This window comes from Arachis hypogaea, chromosome 10 (assembly GCF_003086295.3).
Source record: "Arachis hypogaea cultivar Tifrunner chromosome 10, arahy.Tifrunner.gnm2.J5K5, whole genome shotgun sequence".
NCBI lineage: Eukaryota > Viridiplantae > Streptophyta > Magnoliopsida > Fabales > Fabaceae > Arachis > Arachis hypogaea.
In genome coordinates this window covers 95,622,848-95,641,275 of record NC_092045.1, presented here as the reverse complement: position 1 = coordinate 95,641,275, position 18,428 = coordinate 95,622,848, and the positions used below count along the sequence as shown (strand labels likewise).

The window sequence follows — 18,428 nt, the reverse complement described above, 5'->3', positions numbered from 1 at the left end:
ATAGACAATTTGTGTGTACGTATACGAGTGATACGGTTATGGACACTACCAAATTACGGAAATTCTCCATTGCCATACTCAATTGAGATGGTTTGGCTCGATGAAGACGTGAGTTTTCTACTAATATTTTTCTATTTTATTTTAAATTTATATTATTTATATTTTAAATTTATTTGTTTATTCCCATCTAATCGTTCTTTGATTTTTGTTCATCAATTCTACGGAAGAAAAATACACACTTCAATTAAGAGGGTTTTTGTGTCTCGATTCGTAAATTTGATGGAGAAAGGAATATCTTACCAAATAAGATATTTTGGTGTGGACTCAATAAGGGTTACATCAAGACTATACATCATGAGTAAGTTCTAACCAATATTTATTTCTAAAAATATTAGTGAAGATATTTTTTATGGTAATTTTTATATTATTTATTATTATTATATTATGTACTCCAGAAAAGAAATCTATCGGATAAATGTACACTTGTGCTCAATCTAATTGATAAGACCTTTCTTTTCATCGTTGAAGTTCAAATATCTGAAAATCCACATTTTTCTCTTTCTTATAAAGTTAAGAAGATGACTGATAATGTGGACCTCATAAATAAATTCAAAGAGGCTCACCCTATTCAAACTGTGAGTATAATTATAAGCATACTTTCTATTAAAAATCAGTTTGTTTTTTGCTTTTTTGGTCATTAGTAGTATCTAATTTATAAATAATAATTAATTATAATTTTAGAATGTTAACTACACCAGTGGTTTGTTTCTAATTTCAAAGACATTCTCAATCATTGAATGAGAGAAAGTAGAAGGTGCTAAGGTATTTGTTCAAAAAATAAATTTTTTGTTTGTTTGTTCTCTCAAAATTATATATTAATTTTATTCAAAGAATATTAGTGAGATAAAATCAAAGGTTAAAAAGAAGTCTTTCATTTAACGTGGTATTTTGCACAGAATTTATTGATTGAATTCTCCAACGAAGTTACGGATTAATGGTAAATCCGAAGTGTTGAAAAATGCTATTACACAAACCAAGCGACTATCCTCGGAGTCGGACGATTCAAAGGTGCAAAGAGATACCTCAACTTGTAAGAAGATCAAGATTGAGAATGAAATTTGAGAATTTGAATGCACATGTTTTAGAATCCCTTTTAGAGTATATCTAATAGAATAATACCAAGCATATATTTATTTCGGTGAAAATATTGTTTTTTCTTGAATTGTTATTTTTCTTTTGGTTCTTTTGAATTTTTATGTTTAAAATTTAAAATTTTTTTAAATATAAATTGAAGTTATTTAATTATTACTTATGGTTTTATTTTTAATTCGATTCACACCTTTTATTTTCTATAAACATAATTTTGACGAATCAATTCAATTTCTACAAGAAAATTGCAACGTGCGAATAAAATACGTATAAGTAAAATGCGTACACATTAATTTGTATTGAACATTGTTTAAGATAAAAAAATATTTTAATATTGTAATATTAACTTCTTAATTGAATTTTTAAATTTAAGTTTATAATAGATTGCAATATTTTGTAATCATAAATTTGTCTGTACTTCATTTTAGTAAAGTTATCTATGTTTTTATTTGTTCATAGATTATTTTTATTTGTTTATTTTATTTATTTATACATTTTTTATATTTAAAAACTCACCGAATCAAGAATTTATTTTTTATATTCAAATCAAATTAAATTTATATTTTAAATCATTTTCTTAGGTTATTTTGTTTAAGTAGTTATTTTTTAAATTTTAAGTTATTTGCTTAAGTTGTTTTACTTAGGTTGTTATTTTTTTAAAGTTAGAGTTTTTTTTGCTGACGTGTCGCTCATACATTAAATTTGAAATTATTTTCTTAGGTGTCGTCATTAAAAATTTTTAAAATTTTATTTATAAATTATAAGTTATTTGCTTAAGTGGTTATTTTTTAAATTTTAAATTATTTGCTTAAGTTGTTTTGTTTAGGTTGTTATTTTTTAAATTTTAAATTATTTTAAGTTGTTAATTTTTAAATTTTTAAATATACTTTTTTAAGTTGTTAGATATTTAGTTTTTAATATTGTTGAGCTAATTTAAAAAATTATTTATAAATTATTTGCTTAAAAAGTTACTTTTAAATTGTTAAATTATAGTTATATTTTATTTTAATTATAATAATATTACCCTTTTATTTAAGAAAAAAATTAATAAATTATTATTTTCAAAAAAATTAAGTTCGCTTAATAATTAATAGCAATAAATAAGTTCACATTTTTATTGTAGTTACCTTATATTCCTTTTTTATTCTCTTGGATTTTCGAAAAAACTATTAGTGTTAAATTACTTAGTTATTAGAGTATAATTTAAATTTATTTATTAGTTAGTTATTAATGTTCTAAAGTTTTAAAATTTAAAATAAAATAAAATAAAATTTGATATCAGCACATCATTATGAAACAATTAAATAAGTATGACATTTGAAAAGATTGTTAATTATTAATATGGAGTTAATTTTTTAATTTTATTTGATATAATAAAATTTAAATTTTAAATTTTACCTATATTTTTCTAAAATTTAAAGAGATTTACCTATGTTTTTACAAAAATTTTCAAGTCTTTAAGTTGTGGTTATCTCCTTCAAAAGATTTTTTTTGTTTTTTTAAAGTTAAAGTCTAATTTTATTTAAAAATATTATTGAGTTAAAATAAAATGTGAGAATAATGTCTTTTATTTAACGTAATGTTTTGTACATAACTTATTACTTGAATTCTTCAATGATTACGGATGATGGTGGATCTAAAATGTTAAAAAATGCTATTACACCAACCAAACGACTATTCTCAGAGTTCGAAGATTCGGAGGCGGAAGGAGATACTTCAACTTGCAAAATGATCAAGATTGAGAATTTGAATGAGCATATTTTAGAATCTCTTTTTAAAATCTATCTAATAGAATAATGCCAAACATATATTTATTTTGGTGAAAATATTATTTGTTCTTAAGTTGTTATTTTTTTGTTTCTTTTTTTTAAATTTTTATGTTTGAAATTTAAAATTTTTTTAATATAAGTTAATGTTATTTGGTTATTATTTGTGATTTTTTTTAAATTCATACCGTTAATATTTTGTTAATTTCTAATTTAGTATTTGATATCATAAAGTTTTATATTTTTAATATGAAATATTGTTGATATAATTAAGTTAGTTATTAATTTTTAATATGTAATTACTTAAAAAAACCTAATTTTAATTTCTAATTGCTAATTAAAACATTTTGTTTAAACTTTTTAATTTAAAATATCTTTTTTTTAATTCTTAAGTAAACAAATGTCTTTAAAAATATCTTTTTTATTTACATAATTTATAAGTAAATTTGCTAACTACAAAATATTAGATTAAATTGAATGAAATTACTTATTTTTTTAAAATGTGAGGTTATTTATACTATTTTAAAGAAAACTAATATATATTTTTCTATACTTTTTTTTATTGTTCCTAAAAAATTGAACTAATTTAGTAGTTCAAAAAAATTAAAAAAATTTTTGCTGATGTGACGCTAATACAATATTGAGCTTGAAAATTATTTCTTAAGTATCGTTATTAGAAATTTTTAAAATTTTATTTATAAATTATAATTTATTTGCTTAGGTGGTAATCTTTTAAATTTTAAGTTATTTAATTAAGTTGTTTTTCTTAGGTTGTTATTTTCTAAAATTTAAGTTATTTGCTTAGATTGTTAATTTTTAAATTGTAATTAATTGTTTGTTTTTATTGACAAATAATAGGATAGATACCATTTATGATGAAACTAAAATAATTATTTCTAATTTCTATTTTCTAATTTTTTAATTAGATTAAAAGAATTTTATATTTTAAAACAATATTGAATTTCAATTTTTTCATGCCATTATTTTGAAAGGAGCGTAAAATTAATTAATTAATTAATTAATTTAATGATAAGAACCCGAGTGATATATACAAAGGGTTAGGATTCAAGATATAGTTGTTAGGGATGAAATTTGTGCTTTCAAAACAGATAAATGTGTCATTCTAGCTATCCACGTCTTTCACAGGTAGCATGAGACACATGTTTAATAATTATCAAGATACTCTAACAATTTATAAGAAATATATGGATATCTAGATCTCTTCATCACAATAACATGTAACTCGAGTTGGCAAGAAATTGGTAGAGTTAATAATCCAAAAAACTTAAATGTTGAAGACCGATCAGATATATTATGTAGAGTGTTAAAAATTAAGTTTGACATGATAATCTCTGATCTTAAACAAGGGATTTCATTTGAAGTACTAGATACATGTATTGCTCATCATTTAACCTTATTTTTAGAAAAATTTTTCGTTAAATTATTTGCACAGTTATATATTTATCAAAGCATATATATAAATTAGATAGTTTATTTATATCATATTATTTTTTTATCTTTTTATTATAATGATGTACATGGTAGAATTCTAAAAGAGAGGTCCACCATATATATTCATATTCTTTTGTAGGTGAGTGGAGACCACACAATAACAAACACAACTTAAATTAATCGGTTAATATTGTTAGAATTGTCCGATCCTGTTTGATACCCAAAATTGTTTAGAGTTGTGTCTACATATATGATTCATGGACTATTTGCTCAAAATCTCCCTGCATGAAAGATAGGTACTATACCAAATATTATCCTAAAACATTCAATAACACCACAGTTTTAATGATAGTAGATACTTATCATATAGAAGATAAGACACAAGAGTAGTTAATGAAAGGAAGGGATTCTATATAAATAATAGGAATGTAATTTCTTACAACGCATATCTGCTAATGTCTTATCAAGCGCATGTTAACATAGAGTACTACAACAAGTCAAATACCATCAAATATTTATTTAAGTACATGAATAAATATTCAGACAAGGTGGCAGTTGAGGTTTCAAAAGAAGCTTTTAGTAGAGAGGATGCTCAAATTAGTATGAGATCAAACAATTTTATGATTGTGGATATTTGTTTGCATGTGAGGCCGTGTGGAGAACTTTGGCTTTAATATTCATCGTAGATGGCCTCCAGTGATAATATTAACCTTTCATTTGTCTGAAAAGCAAAATATCATCTTTAAAAATAATGACAATCTTGAAAAAATCATGAAATAAGAGAAAGAAAAAGGTACAATGTTTTTAGTATGGATGGATGCCAAAAAAGAATTTAAAGCAAGTCAAACTTTAACGTATGTTGAGTTTCCAAATCAATTTGTTTATGATAGAGGAAAAGGGAATGACATTCACGCAAGAGAGGGTATTCTATTATGAGGTTAAACTATTTTCCACCAGGTACATGTGATATCTATTATATAAGAATTTTGTTAACTGTTTAGAAATGTTGCACAACATATGAGTCTATTAGAATAGTTAATAGAATTACATATCCTAACTTTCAAAATACTTTTTATTCATTACAGCTATTATTAATTAATGAGGTTTGGTCATCAATTGAGAAAACTATTTGTGATGTTATTGATATTTAATAATGTTAGCAAACCAAATTGTATTTAGAATGCAATGTGGACATTATTAGCTGACGGAATATTATATAAGAGGAGAAACATATTGAAAAACTTAGATATTTTATTATGTGGTAAATCATTATCATATATAGGACTTTATTTTCCAAAATTAGTATTCATCTATGGACAACTTTATGTTACTTTATCAAGAGTTAAGAGTCGTAATAGTTTGAACATTCTAGTTCTACGCTAAGATAGCAATCCAAAGTCATCAACAACAAATGTCATGTTTAAATAAGTCTTTAATAATATTTAGGTAAAAAAAAATAGTATTTTCATTTTAGTAACATGTTATGATTTACATTTTTGTACAAATATTTGTCGTAAATTTAATTAATTTATCTATAATTATACTTTCAGACTTAAAATAAAATGTGTAACATAGAGCACAACATCTTATGACAATTGTTTATCTAATGATGTTAATAAAATATTATATTGTCTATAAACTTTTGTTAGTTTTTGGTATAAAATTTAATACAAAATTAATATACTATCAATATAGTTTAATAGTTATATATATTCTTATTTTTTCAGGTCTTTTTTTTATGGCTTAAGAATATTATAAATTTCTATTTACATTTTATTTTAAATAAATATAAAATAATATAATTAATACACTTATTATATAATAACGATAATAATATTATACTAAAATTAAAAAATTTACGATTATAAAATATTATTTTTAATTTATTATGTCAAATTAAAATATAAATCGTGCATTAGATGAGTTTAACACTAGTATATACCTATTTCCTAAGAAAGTTATTCCCATGTCTGTTGGTGCTGAAAGCCCTGCACCAATTGGGGAGTCGGTGGTTGGACTGTGGAGGTCGATGTGACTTTTGAGATAATGAAATATTAAAAAAAAAAAAAAGATAAGGACTAAGGAGTTGAAAGTGGAGAGAAAACACAGGAACTATTTTGTTTCACTAATATTCCGTAATCCACTTGCAAGTTGGTGGTGCTGATCGTTTCACCTTCTCTCACAATCAACGCTGCACAAGAAATCAATGGAGCTCACACCGCAGCAGCTAAGCCAATACAACGGTACAGACCCATCCAAGCCCATATACGTCGCCATAAAGGGCCGAGTCTTCGACGTCACCGCCGGAAAGTCCTTCTACGGCCCCGGCGGCCCCTATGCCATGTTCGCCGGCAAAGATGCCAGCAGGGCACTCGCCAAGATGAGCAAGAACGACGAAGACGTCTCCCCTTCCCTCGACGGCCTCTCCGAGAAGGAGATCGGCGTCCTCACCGATTGGGAGAACAAGTTTCAGGCTAAGTATCCCGTCGTGGGCCGTGTTCTTAACTAATTTCATCGCTGTTTTGTTGTCGTTGTTGTCGTGTTTGAAACCCTAATTATGCCGTTTATAATGTTTGTGTTGTTGAGTGCGCTTTGACATGAAAAATTTCCGCTATAATAATAACAATAAAAGCCCTTTCTCTGTGTGTATTGCATATTTGCATGATGTATCTAATGTTAGGTTTTGCAGTTTTTCTTGCCCCTCTGTAGTTTTTTATTCTTTGATTGCAAAATTGGTAGTTTGATTATGGTTTGTTGAATCCATTTGTGCCTTTAATTTTGTCAATTGATTATGTTTCAATGGCTGGTGAAGTATGTAAATTCTGGAAGTGAAAACTGAAATATTGCTAAGATTGGCGTCATTAATTTGATTGCTGTTCGAAAGGGGAAAGTATTAATTATATCAAATGAGAGAGATTAAGACAATCTAATGATCTAGCTTCCGTCCCTTTACTTGTTCTTCAAAAACACATACCAATCTGCCTCTGAAAAACTCGAGTTAGATTCAAATTCAGTACCATTTTGATAAAAATTTAAGTGTGATGTTTAACACTTTAGAACGTATCTGAGACCATTTTGCGGTATAGAAAATAGTGATCCAAAACGCTTCCCAATTGAGGGTATAAGTTAATTGCTCTGCGATCTGCACAGTCATTTTTAAGGTAGAGTCTAAATAAGACATTGGAGAATAAATAGAAAATATCATCCTCCTAGATGATAAGATCATGTTAACAATCTTCACATGATATATCGAGCTAAAGCTCAATGTGTTAGAAGATCAGATCATCACCTAGATCATTTAATAATTTGTGGGTGGAAGCTCAAGTGCAGTTGATTTCATGTGAAGTTGATACCTGAGAGCCGTTAAATAATTTGACTGATTTAATTAAATTTTTATCTAACAGCTTTCAGGTATTAATTTCACGTGAGTGGATTTCACGACTTCACCTGAGTTTTTATCTAATTTGTGTTTTTATCTAATTTGTGGTATATGATGGCAAAGATGACCAAACTTTACAGCACTGACACTTCGGCTAGCAGCAATAACTATTAACTAGTGCCATTGATTCATGCAAACAGATTTATTACTCTTTTGCCACGCTTAGGAATTTGTATTGGGTTCTGCTCAACATTGGTACCCCTATAGCTTGCAATATCAGCTTCAGCTTTAAATATATGAATGCATCTGTCAACGGCTAAACTTATATAAAAATGAGAGAACTAATTGCAGAAGAAAATCATTCATTTATACTTGTTCAAAAGAACAAATATTTATTACTACGCGTGGTTAATTAAGCGGAATAAACACCTCAGTTGAATATCAATTTGAAATGCTTATGCAAACTCACATGTATTGTTCATTACTCCTCATTCATCTCTAAATTGCATTGCTTAGAACCTTAGCGTCCTTCAATTTGAAATAAGCATAATCATAAAAACAAAGCTATCCTTTTACATTTAAAAATAATAAAAGCATCATCTGTGCACATGTTGAAGATTTGGATTTGCATGACCGTTAATATCCACGTGTGCATTCGTAAATAGAGAAAAGTAGTTGGTGAGTTAGTGTTATATGACAGGCGTGTACTTTATCGTTGCTTTAATTTTCGCAAACCTCGTTTCGGACACAGTTGCCACCTTCAGCAACAAGATCTTCCTTTCAGACCTTTCTACCTTTTCTACTTATTTTACGTTATTTAATATTTGCGCTACGAAACTTCTTAAGAAGTCTCTAAAATTTTTCCTCCTGCTCATAATTGTAAGAGTAAAAGAAAAACAAATACTCTAATAACAAGAAAAATAGGCTCTCTTTATTTATTTATTTTTCTAGGAAACATCAAAGCACCCTTTTGTTAACTTACTGGGTCGAAATTTAGTTTAATGTGAGAACAAAAAGAATGCCAAATTCAGATCAATTTTATAATAATTTTATATATAAAACATAATTTATAATTTATTTTTCACCTAATAGCTTTGCGACTATCCAGATTCATATGGTCTGAGTCAAAGCGATGCAACTTAGTGATGAAACTCAGTTCCATTCATAGTAATTTTGATTTCTCTATTTTGTTGTTTTTGTTCTTTTCCTTATTCTCATTCTAGATCCTCCACTGCCATACCACCAGGTCCAGGTCAACGCTTCCATATACATAGTGATTGGACATTGAAATCAGAAAAGAAAATAGTGGATGAATCTGGTCTTGTAACATATTAGCCTTTATCATCAAGAGAGTTATAGCTATGCAACAAGAAGAGGAAAATCTGAAGGATCCCTGTGGTGAAGAAAAAGAAGGAGAAGAAGAAGAAGATGAAGAAAGGAAGAAGGGTAGTGTCTGGTGTGGTTGTATCTGCATCCCTGTGCATTGGTTTAAGATGCTATCAAGGGAAATGCATTGGAGCTTTGTATTTGGTGTGATAATAGTTTATGGAGTGAGTCAAGGACTTGGTGGAGGCCTTTCTGGTGTTGGAACAAAGTATTACATGAAAGATGTTCAGAAAGTGCAGCCATCACAAGCACAGGTTTATGCAGGAATCACTTCCATTCCTTGGATTGTTAAGCCTTTGTGGGGTCTTCTTACTGATGTTCTTCCCATTCTCGGATATCGCAGGCGACCTTATTTCATTTTTGCTGGTATGCTTTTTATTAATAGTTAATACATTCTGTATTTTTGTTCAATTCAAATACATTACTTATTGATGAACTTTGTTCCACAGTTTTGAATCTCTCCAGTTTTCTTGGATCTCAGTCAGTTTATAAGTTTCTTATTGGGATGAAATAGTAGAGACAAAGATAAGACAGAAAAATCATGATGCTTGAAGTGGATTCAGATATATCATAGTGCAGATTTCTAAATGATTTTCTTTTGTTTTTTGGCTTGTCTTTCATTGTGACAGGTTTCATAGGAGTGATTAGCATGGTTCTATTATCTTTGCATGAAAACCTGCACATTATGTTGGCCATTTTGGCATTAACTGCTAGTAGTACTGGTGTGGCTATAGCTGATGTTACCATTGATGCTTGTGTGGCACAGAACAGTATCACCCATCCTTCACTGGCCGCCGACATGCAAAGTTTATGCGCCTTCAGTAGTTCTGTAGGAGCATTATTAGGATTCTCCATTGGTGGTATCTTTGTTCATCTCATAGGCCCTATGGTTAGCCTCTTGAAACTTAAAAAGTTTTCATTAATCTTGAGAAGGTTTTCTGGTTTTCAATGCACTTCATTGGTTATATACTAATGAAAAACTGTTTTTCTCAGGGGGTGTTTGGTTTGATGACAATCCCTTCTGGACTTTTAATTTTGCTTGGGTTTATGCTTGATGAGCCTTATATGCCTAACTTTGCCTACAAACAGGTATAATAATTAGCTTGTGTCGTTCATTTAATTTCAATTCAATGATATCCTAGCTAATACAACTATCTATATATAATTGTGTGTAGGTGAACCAAAAGTTTGTTGATGCTAGCAAGTCTATGTGGACAACACTGAAGAAGGATGATGTATGGAAGCCTTGTTTATACATGTATTTATCATATGCTTTGAGTCTGAATATCTTTGAAGGATTGTTCTATTGGTATACAGATCCAAAAGCTGGGCCATCTTTCTCTCAGGTAATTTGGTTAGGAATATTAATGATCGAGTAAACTACTATTTTTATCTACAAATATTAAAAATGTTGACAAATCTATTTATAAAAAAAAAATTGACTTTGTACCTGTGAAGATGTGCTTTGATTGACAAAATTACCTAAATCCTAAAAAAAATCAACTTTGGAGATTGTAATGGTGGTGGTAAAGAGAAGGAGGTGGCAATGGAAGCAGTGGTCGTAGTTGGGGATGAAAAAGAATTTAGGTGGTGGTAACAAAGAGTTGAGAGTGGAGTATGTTAAGTTAGGAAGGATAATTTAGGAACTTCGGATAACTTTTTAGGTTTTAGATAATTTTGTTGGTCGAAATTCATTTTTCATAGGTACAAAGTCAATTTTATTTTTTTATGGGTAAATTTGCCAGCCTTCTAAACATTCGTGGGTGAAAATAGTGGTTTATATGAAATTATACCATATCTAGAAGGTGATGCATATTCTCAATTGCCTTTGAGGCCCTTCTTTCTCTGTGCAGGAGACAGTTGGTTTCATATTCTCAATTGGTTCAGTTGGGGCCCTTTTAGGTGCATTACTATATCAGTATGCATTAAAGGATTATGCATTCAGAGACCTCCTCTTCTGGACTCAGCTAATATATGCATTATCAGGCATGGTAGATTTGATTATGGTGTTGAGATTGAACCTCAAGTTTGGTATACCAGATTACTTGTTTGTAATGATAGTTGATAGTGTTGCTCAAATGACTACTAGACTCAAATGGATGCCCATGCTTGTACTCAGTGCAAAGCTTTGCCCTTCAGGTATTGAAGGCACATTCTTTGCATTATTAATGTCCATTGATAACTTTGGAGTGCTATCTTCTTCATGGGGTGGAGGACTTTTGCTTCACTTGTTTAAGATTACAAGAACAGAGTTTCATAATCTTTGGTTAGCTATTTTGCTGAGGAACATCTTAAGGATCACACCACTTTGCTTGCTTTTTTTGGTGCCTAAAGCTGATCCTAACTCTTCCATTCTTGCAACAAGTGAAAGCTTGGATTCAGAAGTGGTTATTGAAACTTCTGAAATGGAGAATAATATTGAATTGGTTTCACTTGTGAACAATGTTGATGCCATGTAGCAAAGCAATAATAAATCTAAGAAACATTCTTTCAGATTCGCAATCTCCATTACACACAAATGATCAAGCCAATGTTGTAGCAATATTTTTAGAGAAGTGACAAGAAATTGAGAATCCTTCAAGTGAATTTTGTACTTTTCTTTAATTTCTTTTAATTAATGTATCTTTTAATTTTTTCTATTCAATAACTAATGCATTTACATAAAATTGTTGTTTCTAACTTAAGACTTGTTTGAGTGAGTTTTTTTTCTTTTAAATTTAAATTATTTTAAAAAAATAAAATAATTTAATATTTAAATATTTTATGATTCTAACATCAACAAAAATTAGTTATAGGTAATATTACTTTAAATCTTATTTTTTAATTTAATTTGACTTAGTTTATAAAAAAAATTTAGATGTGTAGTATTATTCTAAAATTATAAACTGCACTTATCATTTTTAAAAAAACTATACTTTTTTTTCTTAAGTTTAAAAATAAAAATAGACAACAAATTTTGGTATTAATTTTTTTTTTAAATATTGAAGTATCTAAAATATCATGAATTCTATACTCCCATATAAATGTGGGAATAAGATACTTCATCACAAAAAATATTAGATAATTATTTTGGCAGAAGTGTTACACATACAAGTCATTTTGGTTTACAAATCATATAAATTGGGTCAAACCTAACAAAAAGGACGCTCTCACCCATACGATCATGTTAACACGCGCGTTACTCAACAGTTTTCATAGCGCCCACCATTATGAAAGAAGTTTCTTCTTCCTCGATCAAAATCACAATCATCGTTTTTTCTTCGCGTTTCTCATCCTTCTCCTCCTCCTCTTCCTTCTTCTTCTGCATCTTCTTTGCGTTTCTCCTCCTTTTTTTCGCGTGTTTCATTTTCATCGTCATTTTTTTATTACTGTTATTGTTGCTGCATTTTTTTCTCCTTCTCTTTCTATTTATTTTGCAACATTATGTATTTTTTTCTTTATTTGATTTTTTTCTCCCAAGAAAAATTATGAGAATATGAAATAAGAAGATAAAGAAGAAGAAGCAGCAAAAAATGAGGAGGATGAAGAGGAAGAGTTTTGAATTATACAGAACTTATCAGCACACATACACCAAAAATTCTTAAACAATACACCCAAATATCTTTGTGTTACACCCAAATTTGTTGCAAATATAGAAAAATGTTTCCTTTAATGCTGTATTTTTTTCTTCTTTTTTTTTCCTTGTTTCTTTCTTTCTTTTAGTTGAATAAATGTAAGTTCATCTTCTTCCAAGTAATTTTGTACCATTATGTGTTTCTTCTTCTTCTTTGTTTGATTTTTTTTTGTTTTTATTCTTGTTGAAAGAGTAAAACAAGAAGAAACTTGAGAAGATAAAATAAGAAAAAAAGATGAATAAGAAAAAAAAAGATGATGATGATGATGATAAAAAAAGAAGAAGAAGAAGCAGTAGAAGATGAGGAGGATGGAGAATAAGAGTTTTGAATTATGCATAATTTATCAACACACATACACCAAAAATTCTTAAAGAACACCCAAATACAGAAAAATATTTTCTTTAATGTTGAACTTTTATATTACATTCAATTCAAACCATCAACAATGAACAATAATTTTTACAAACAAAAACAACATTATTCACCTACAGAATCATAAACTACTAACAAAAATATTAACTAGAATCGAACCACACCTCAACCACTTGATTGGATTCAAAATAATCAATTTCGTTCTGCTTCAATTGACAATCTAAACTTGAATTATTCAATATTTTCAACATCGAGATAACTGATAATAGAGGAGAAGGAGGAAAAAGAAGGAGGAAAAGAAATTCTAATGAAAAAAAAAGGAGGAAGAAGAGGAGGAGGAGGTGGTGGTGTTGGTGAGAGAGTAAAACAAGAATAAACTTGAGAAAGTAAAACAAAAAGAAAAAGATGAATAAGAAAAAAAGAAGAAGAAAATGGTGATGATGATAAAAAAATAAGAAGCAGCAGAAGATGAGGAGGAAGAAGAAGAGAAAAAGTTTTAAATTATACAGAACTTATTAGTACACATACATTGGAAATTTTTAAATAATACACCCAAATATCTTCATGTAACATCCAAATTTACTACAAATACAGAAAAATATTTTCTCTAATACTACATTTTTTTCTTCTTCTTGTTTTTCTTATTTCTTTCTTTCTTTTAGTTGAATAAATATAAGTTCATACTCTTCTAAGTAATTTTGTACCATTATGTGTTTCTTCTTTTTCTTTATTTGATTTTTTTTATTTTATTCTTGTTAAAATTAAAGAGTAAAATAAGAAGAAACTTGAGAAGATAAAATAAGAAAAAAAAGATGAATAAGAATAAAAAAGAAGAAGAAGATGATTATAATGATGATGGTGATGATGAAAAAGAAGAAGAAGAAGCAGTACAAGATGAGGAGAATGGAGAAGAAGAATTTTGAATTATGCAGAATTTACCAGCATACATACACTGAAAATTATTAAAGAATACACTAAAATCTCTTTGTGTTACACGTAAATTTGCTGCAAATACAGAAAAATATTTTCTTTAATGTAGAACTTTTACATTACATTCAATTCAAACCATCAACGATGAAACATTATTCACCTACAGAATCATAAACTACTAACGAAAAAATTAACTTGAATCGAACCACACGTCAGCTACTTGATTGGATTCAAAACAATAATTAATTTCGTTTTGGTTCAATTGACAATCTGAACTTGAATTATCCATTATCTTCAATAACGAGATAACTGATGATGGAGGAGAAAAAGGAAAAGGAAGAAGGAGAAGAAATTCTAATGGAAAAAGGAGGAGGAGGAGGAGGAGGAGGAGGAGGAGGAGGAGGAGGAGGAGGAGGAGGAGGAGGAGGAGGAGGAGGAGGAGGAGGAGGAGGTGATAGTATTGGTAACGACGATAACGAGAAAGAAAAATAACGAAAAAGAAAAAGAACGTGTAATAACGGTACAAAAAAACTGTACACGTGTGAATATAAATGACTTGTATGATTTATATGGAAAAAATGTTTGTATATAGAGAATAATTCTTATTTTGGTACGATGAAAAATTATTATGTATCAATCAAATAAAAACAGAGACAAATAAGCAAGTGACATATATATAGATTATATTAGGGATAAGTATTGTTTTGGTCTCTCACGTTGAGGGTCGAAATCGAATTCGTCCCTGATCTAATTTTCGATTTGGAATCATCCTTAACGTTTTTTTCCCTATTAAAATCGTCCTTTTTAATAAAATTTTTAATTTAATTCCTAAACTACCCCTATTTTAATAAATAAAATAAAATTTTAAAATAAAATAAATATAAAAAAGAAAGAAAGGGATAAGAGAAGCGGGGTGGTTGGGGATTGGGGAGAGAAAGAAAGAAAGGGGGAGGGGGCCGAGAAAGGGGGTGGGGAGGGTGGTGGGGGGAGAGAAGGGGAACGCCATGCCGCCGCACCACCGCCTGCCGCTTCTTCTTCTTCTTCTTCTTCCCGCCACCGCACCGCCGCCCGTTTCTTCTTCTTCTTCCCGCCGCCGCCCGCCGCCCGCCGCTTATTCTTCCCACCGCCGCACCGCCGCCCGTTTCTTCTTCTTCTTACCGCCGCCTGCCGCTTCTTCTTCTTCTGTGAATTTTGTGAATTTCTGGATTTCTTCTTCTTTTGTTGTGGAATATTATTGTTGCTAATTTGTTGATTTGTTGTTTTCTGTTTTTGCTTGTGTTAAATTTGTGCTTGAATTTGTTAATTTTCTGTTTTTGCTTCTCTGTGTGAAGGTGGAGGTGGGGGGTGGGGGTTGGAAAAGGGAATACAGGGAGGGGGAGGGGGAGGGGGACGGCGGTGGCGTTGGTAGTGGTGTTGATGGTGGTGGAGTGGCAGTGGGTGTTGATGATGATGATGGTGATGATAATGATGTTGATAATGGTGGTGGAGTGGCAGTTGGTGGTGGTGGTGGTGGTGAAGGAGGTAATTATGTTGGTAGTGGTGAAGGTATTTTTGTCTAAAAAATTTAAAAGGATGATTTTAATACGAAAATAAAACGTTAAGGACGATTCTAAATCGAAAATTAGATCAGGGACGGATTCGATTCCGACCCTCAACGTGAGGGACCAAACTAATACTTATCCCATTATATTATCAGTATGAATATTTATTTTTTACTTATTTTTCAAAAAATATATTATATAATTGAGTAATATTACACATTTAAAATTTTTTGTCAACTAAGTCTAAGTTAATATTTAAAAAAAATTATGAATGACATTATTTGGATTCTTATTATTTAATTTGGTTAGATTTAATTTATAAAAAAATTTAATTGTATAATATTATTCAAATATATAATAGCCATTATAAAACTCACGCCTTAAAATTAGGGCTTGTTTGGTTTAATTTTGAGAGAGAATTTTTTTTGTATTATTTTTTTGTTTAAAATAAAATAACCATGAGTAGATTAACATCTGAGCTTAATGCTCAAGAAATAAAATATAACTACAAAAAAAACTAGCCGAAAGAGAATAATTTGTTACGTTGTTAGAAGAAGTTTTTCAAAAATAAAAGTAAAAGTGTAATTGTGTTTTTCTAAAACACAAATTTTTTATTTTATGTTTAGTAAATTAAAAAGAATATATATTTGTATTTGTAATTTTAAAAAATAAAAATACTTTTAAAAATATTTAAGATAAATTTTTTTAAAATTTAATTTATATTTATCAAAATTAAAAATCTAATATAACTTATATATTAATTAATTTTTAAATTTAATTTTTATATTTATGTTTATTATAAAATTTGTAAAATTATTTTATCGAACACAACTATTATTATTTGTGTTTATTAAAATAATTTTTAATTAATATAGATATTACAATTTTTAAAAAGCTTAGCTTTTTACAAATTATTTTTTAAAAAATAAAAAATTTACTAACCTAAATATGTAACTACTTTTTTTGAAAAACATAATACTAAAAAAGCCAAGTCTCTGGTGGCTATGTCTATGGTAATTAGTGGTGGCTAAAGCTACACTTTTAACTTAAAAGTGTAACTCTTCATAAAGAAAAAACGTCACCTAATGGAAAAAAGTAAATTAGAAGATTTAAGAGAAGAAATAATTAAGTTATCAAAATTAATAGATCAAAAATTAATGATTTTAACTAATGTTAACTGTAATGACACCGAATTCTTAAAATCAATACAAAATGATTTTTCTCAAAATCTTTATTTTACTATAAGTTTTATTGAAGGACTTCAAAAACCTGAAAAAACTTATTTTTCACACGGAATTTCTAAAAAATGTTACCATGGAAATGATTCCCCACATCTATATCATACTTTTAACTCACAATTAAATTCTATAGTAGATATGCTTGAAGAAATATTAACATCCATAAAATTTCAAAGAAATAAGGAAAAAGAAAATCCCAAGGAAGAAAAATTTCAAAACATAATAACAGATTTAAAAGTAAAACCACCACTAAAATTATGAATATTGAAGAAAAATTAGAAGAAGTTACGATGCTTTTTAAACAATTAAAAATGGCTCCAGAAAATAATATTATGGAACATGGTTTTCAAATAGAGGAAGAATTAGTAAATTCTGAAAATATAGAAAATGAAGAACACATTCTAGATTATTCAAGTGACGAAGAACCAGCTATTCCAATACAAGTAAAAAATGAAACTGGAACATCTAAGGATAATCAATCTCAATTTAAATGGGAAACAGGTTTTGATAATTATGCTTTTAAAAAAGGGTTTATAAATAAAGATTCAAAATATACAAAAATACCATCAAAATACGTTCCTAAAATCCAGGAAATGGAAGGAGAAAGAATGCTCGATTTAGACTGCAAAAAGAACGAAAAAGAAATTTTCGAAAATTGGTTGAATTCCTTCTTATTAGAAGCCTTTACTAATCCAAAACTTGGTGAATTGTCTGGAAGGGACATTTGGAATTACATAGGGTTTCATACTAAAGGAACTATAAGAGATTATATGACATCAATAGAAAACCAAATAATAGAAGAATTAGAAACAAAAATAACAGCTTATGATAAGATATTATATATAATGATGATTCTATATAAAGAATTTTTTGGAAAAAATATTATAGATCATAGACAAGAAGTCTATAATAAAGAATATCAAGAAGCAAAAAACCATTTAGCTAATATTCAGATATATGATCTATGTAATGTGGAGTCTTATATATGTGAATATAGAATACATTATTACAAATTAAAAGAAGAAGATAAAAATCATTATCTTAGCATGTACATAACAAAACTTTCATATCCTGCTAATGAATTTATAATGGGAAGATTTATAAGAGAAATAAATAGAGGAACAATTGAAAATAATTTTGGTGGAGCAACCTCTGCTATAAGAGAGGAAATAAAAGAACGTTGTATGCAAGAAGCAACTCAAAAAAGATTTGCAAATATAATCAGAATTTGCTGTCAGGATAATGAGGAGATACCTCAAAAATATGGTCTTAATAAAAATCTTCAAAAAAGAAAATATCAATTTAGAAAAAGAAAATACTATCCAAACTGGAGAAAAAATAGATATTTTAGAAAAGAAAATAATAATAAAAACAAAAGACAAAGAAATAACTATTGCCCGAATAAAAAAGAAAATTGTAAATGTTGGTATTGCCAAGAAGAAGGACACTACGCAAATGAATGCCCGAAAAAGAAGGATAAAAAGGATCTTACTAAACAAATAGAAATTGCTAAGTCTTGTTTCATGGAACCATTAGAAGAATCTGATGATAACTTAGACTATATTTTCGAATATGTCTCGGGAACAGACTCAGAGACTGAG

The 18,428-nt window shown here is 28.5% G+C and overlaps 2 protein-coding genes across 4 annotated transcripts; both read left to right on the top strand.

Annotated features, from left to right (window-relative positions):
• The first annotated feature begins 6,284 nt into the window (after nt 1-6,284).
• LOC112716005 (probable steroid-binding protein 3) lies at nt 6,285-7,023 on the top strand. The gene has a single exon (XM_025767845.3). It carries the CDS (start codon nt 6,574-6,576, stop codon nt 6,874-6,876), a length of 303 nt encoding a protein of 100 aa, XP_025623630.1. The 5' UTR covers nt 6,285-6,573; the 3' UTR covers nt 6,877-7,023.
• A 145-nt stretch (nt 7,024-7,168) lies between these two features.
• Nucleotides 7,169-11,816, top strand: LOC112716003 (probable folate-biopterin transporter 2). Of its 3 annotated transcripts, none has more exons than XM_025767844.3 (6): nt 7,169-8,625; nt 8,993-9,498; nt 9,762-10,021; nt 10,126-10,221; nt 10,308-10,478; nt 10,986-11,816. In XM_025767844.3, the coding sequence occupies exons 2-6, from the start codon at nt 9,108-9,110 to the stop codon at nt 11,589-11,591; spliced, it is 1,524 nt and encodes a 507-aa protein (XP_025623629.1). In that variant the 5' UTR covers nt 7,169-8,625; nt 8,993-9,107; the 3' UTR covers nt 11,592-11,816. The 3 variants fall into 3 exon arrangements, with proteins under 3 accessions (XP_025623629.1, XP_072061237.1, XP_072061236.1); XM_072205136.1 differs by having other exon boundaries at nt 8,616-8,749; XM_072205135.1 differs by lacking the exon at nt 7,169-8,625 and adding an exon at nt 8,632-8,913.
• Nucleotides 11,817-18,428: the final 6,612 nt, after the last annotated feature.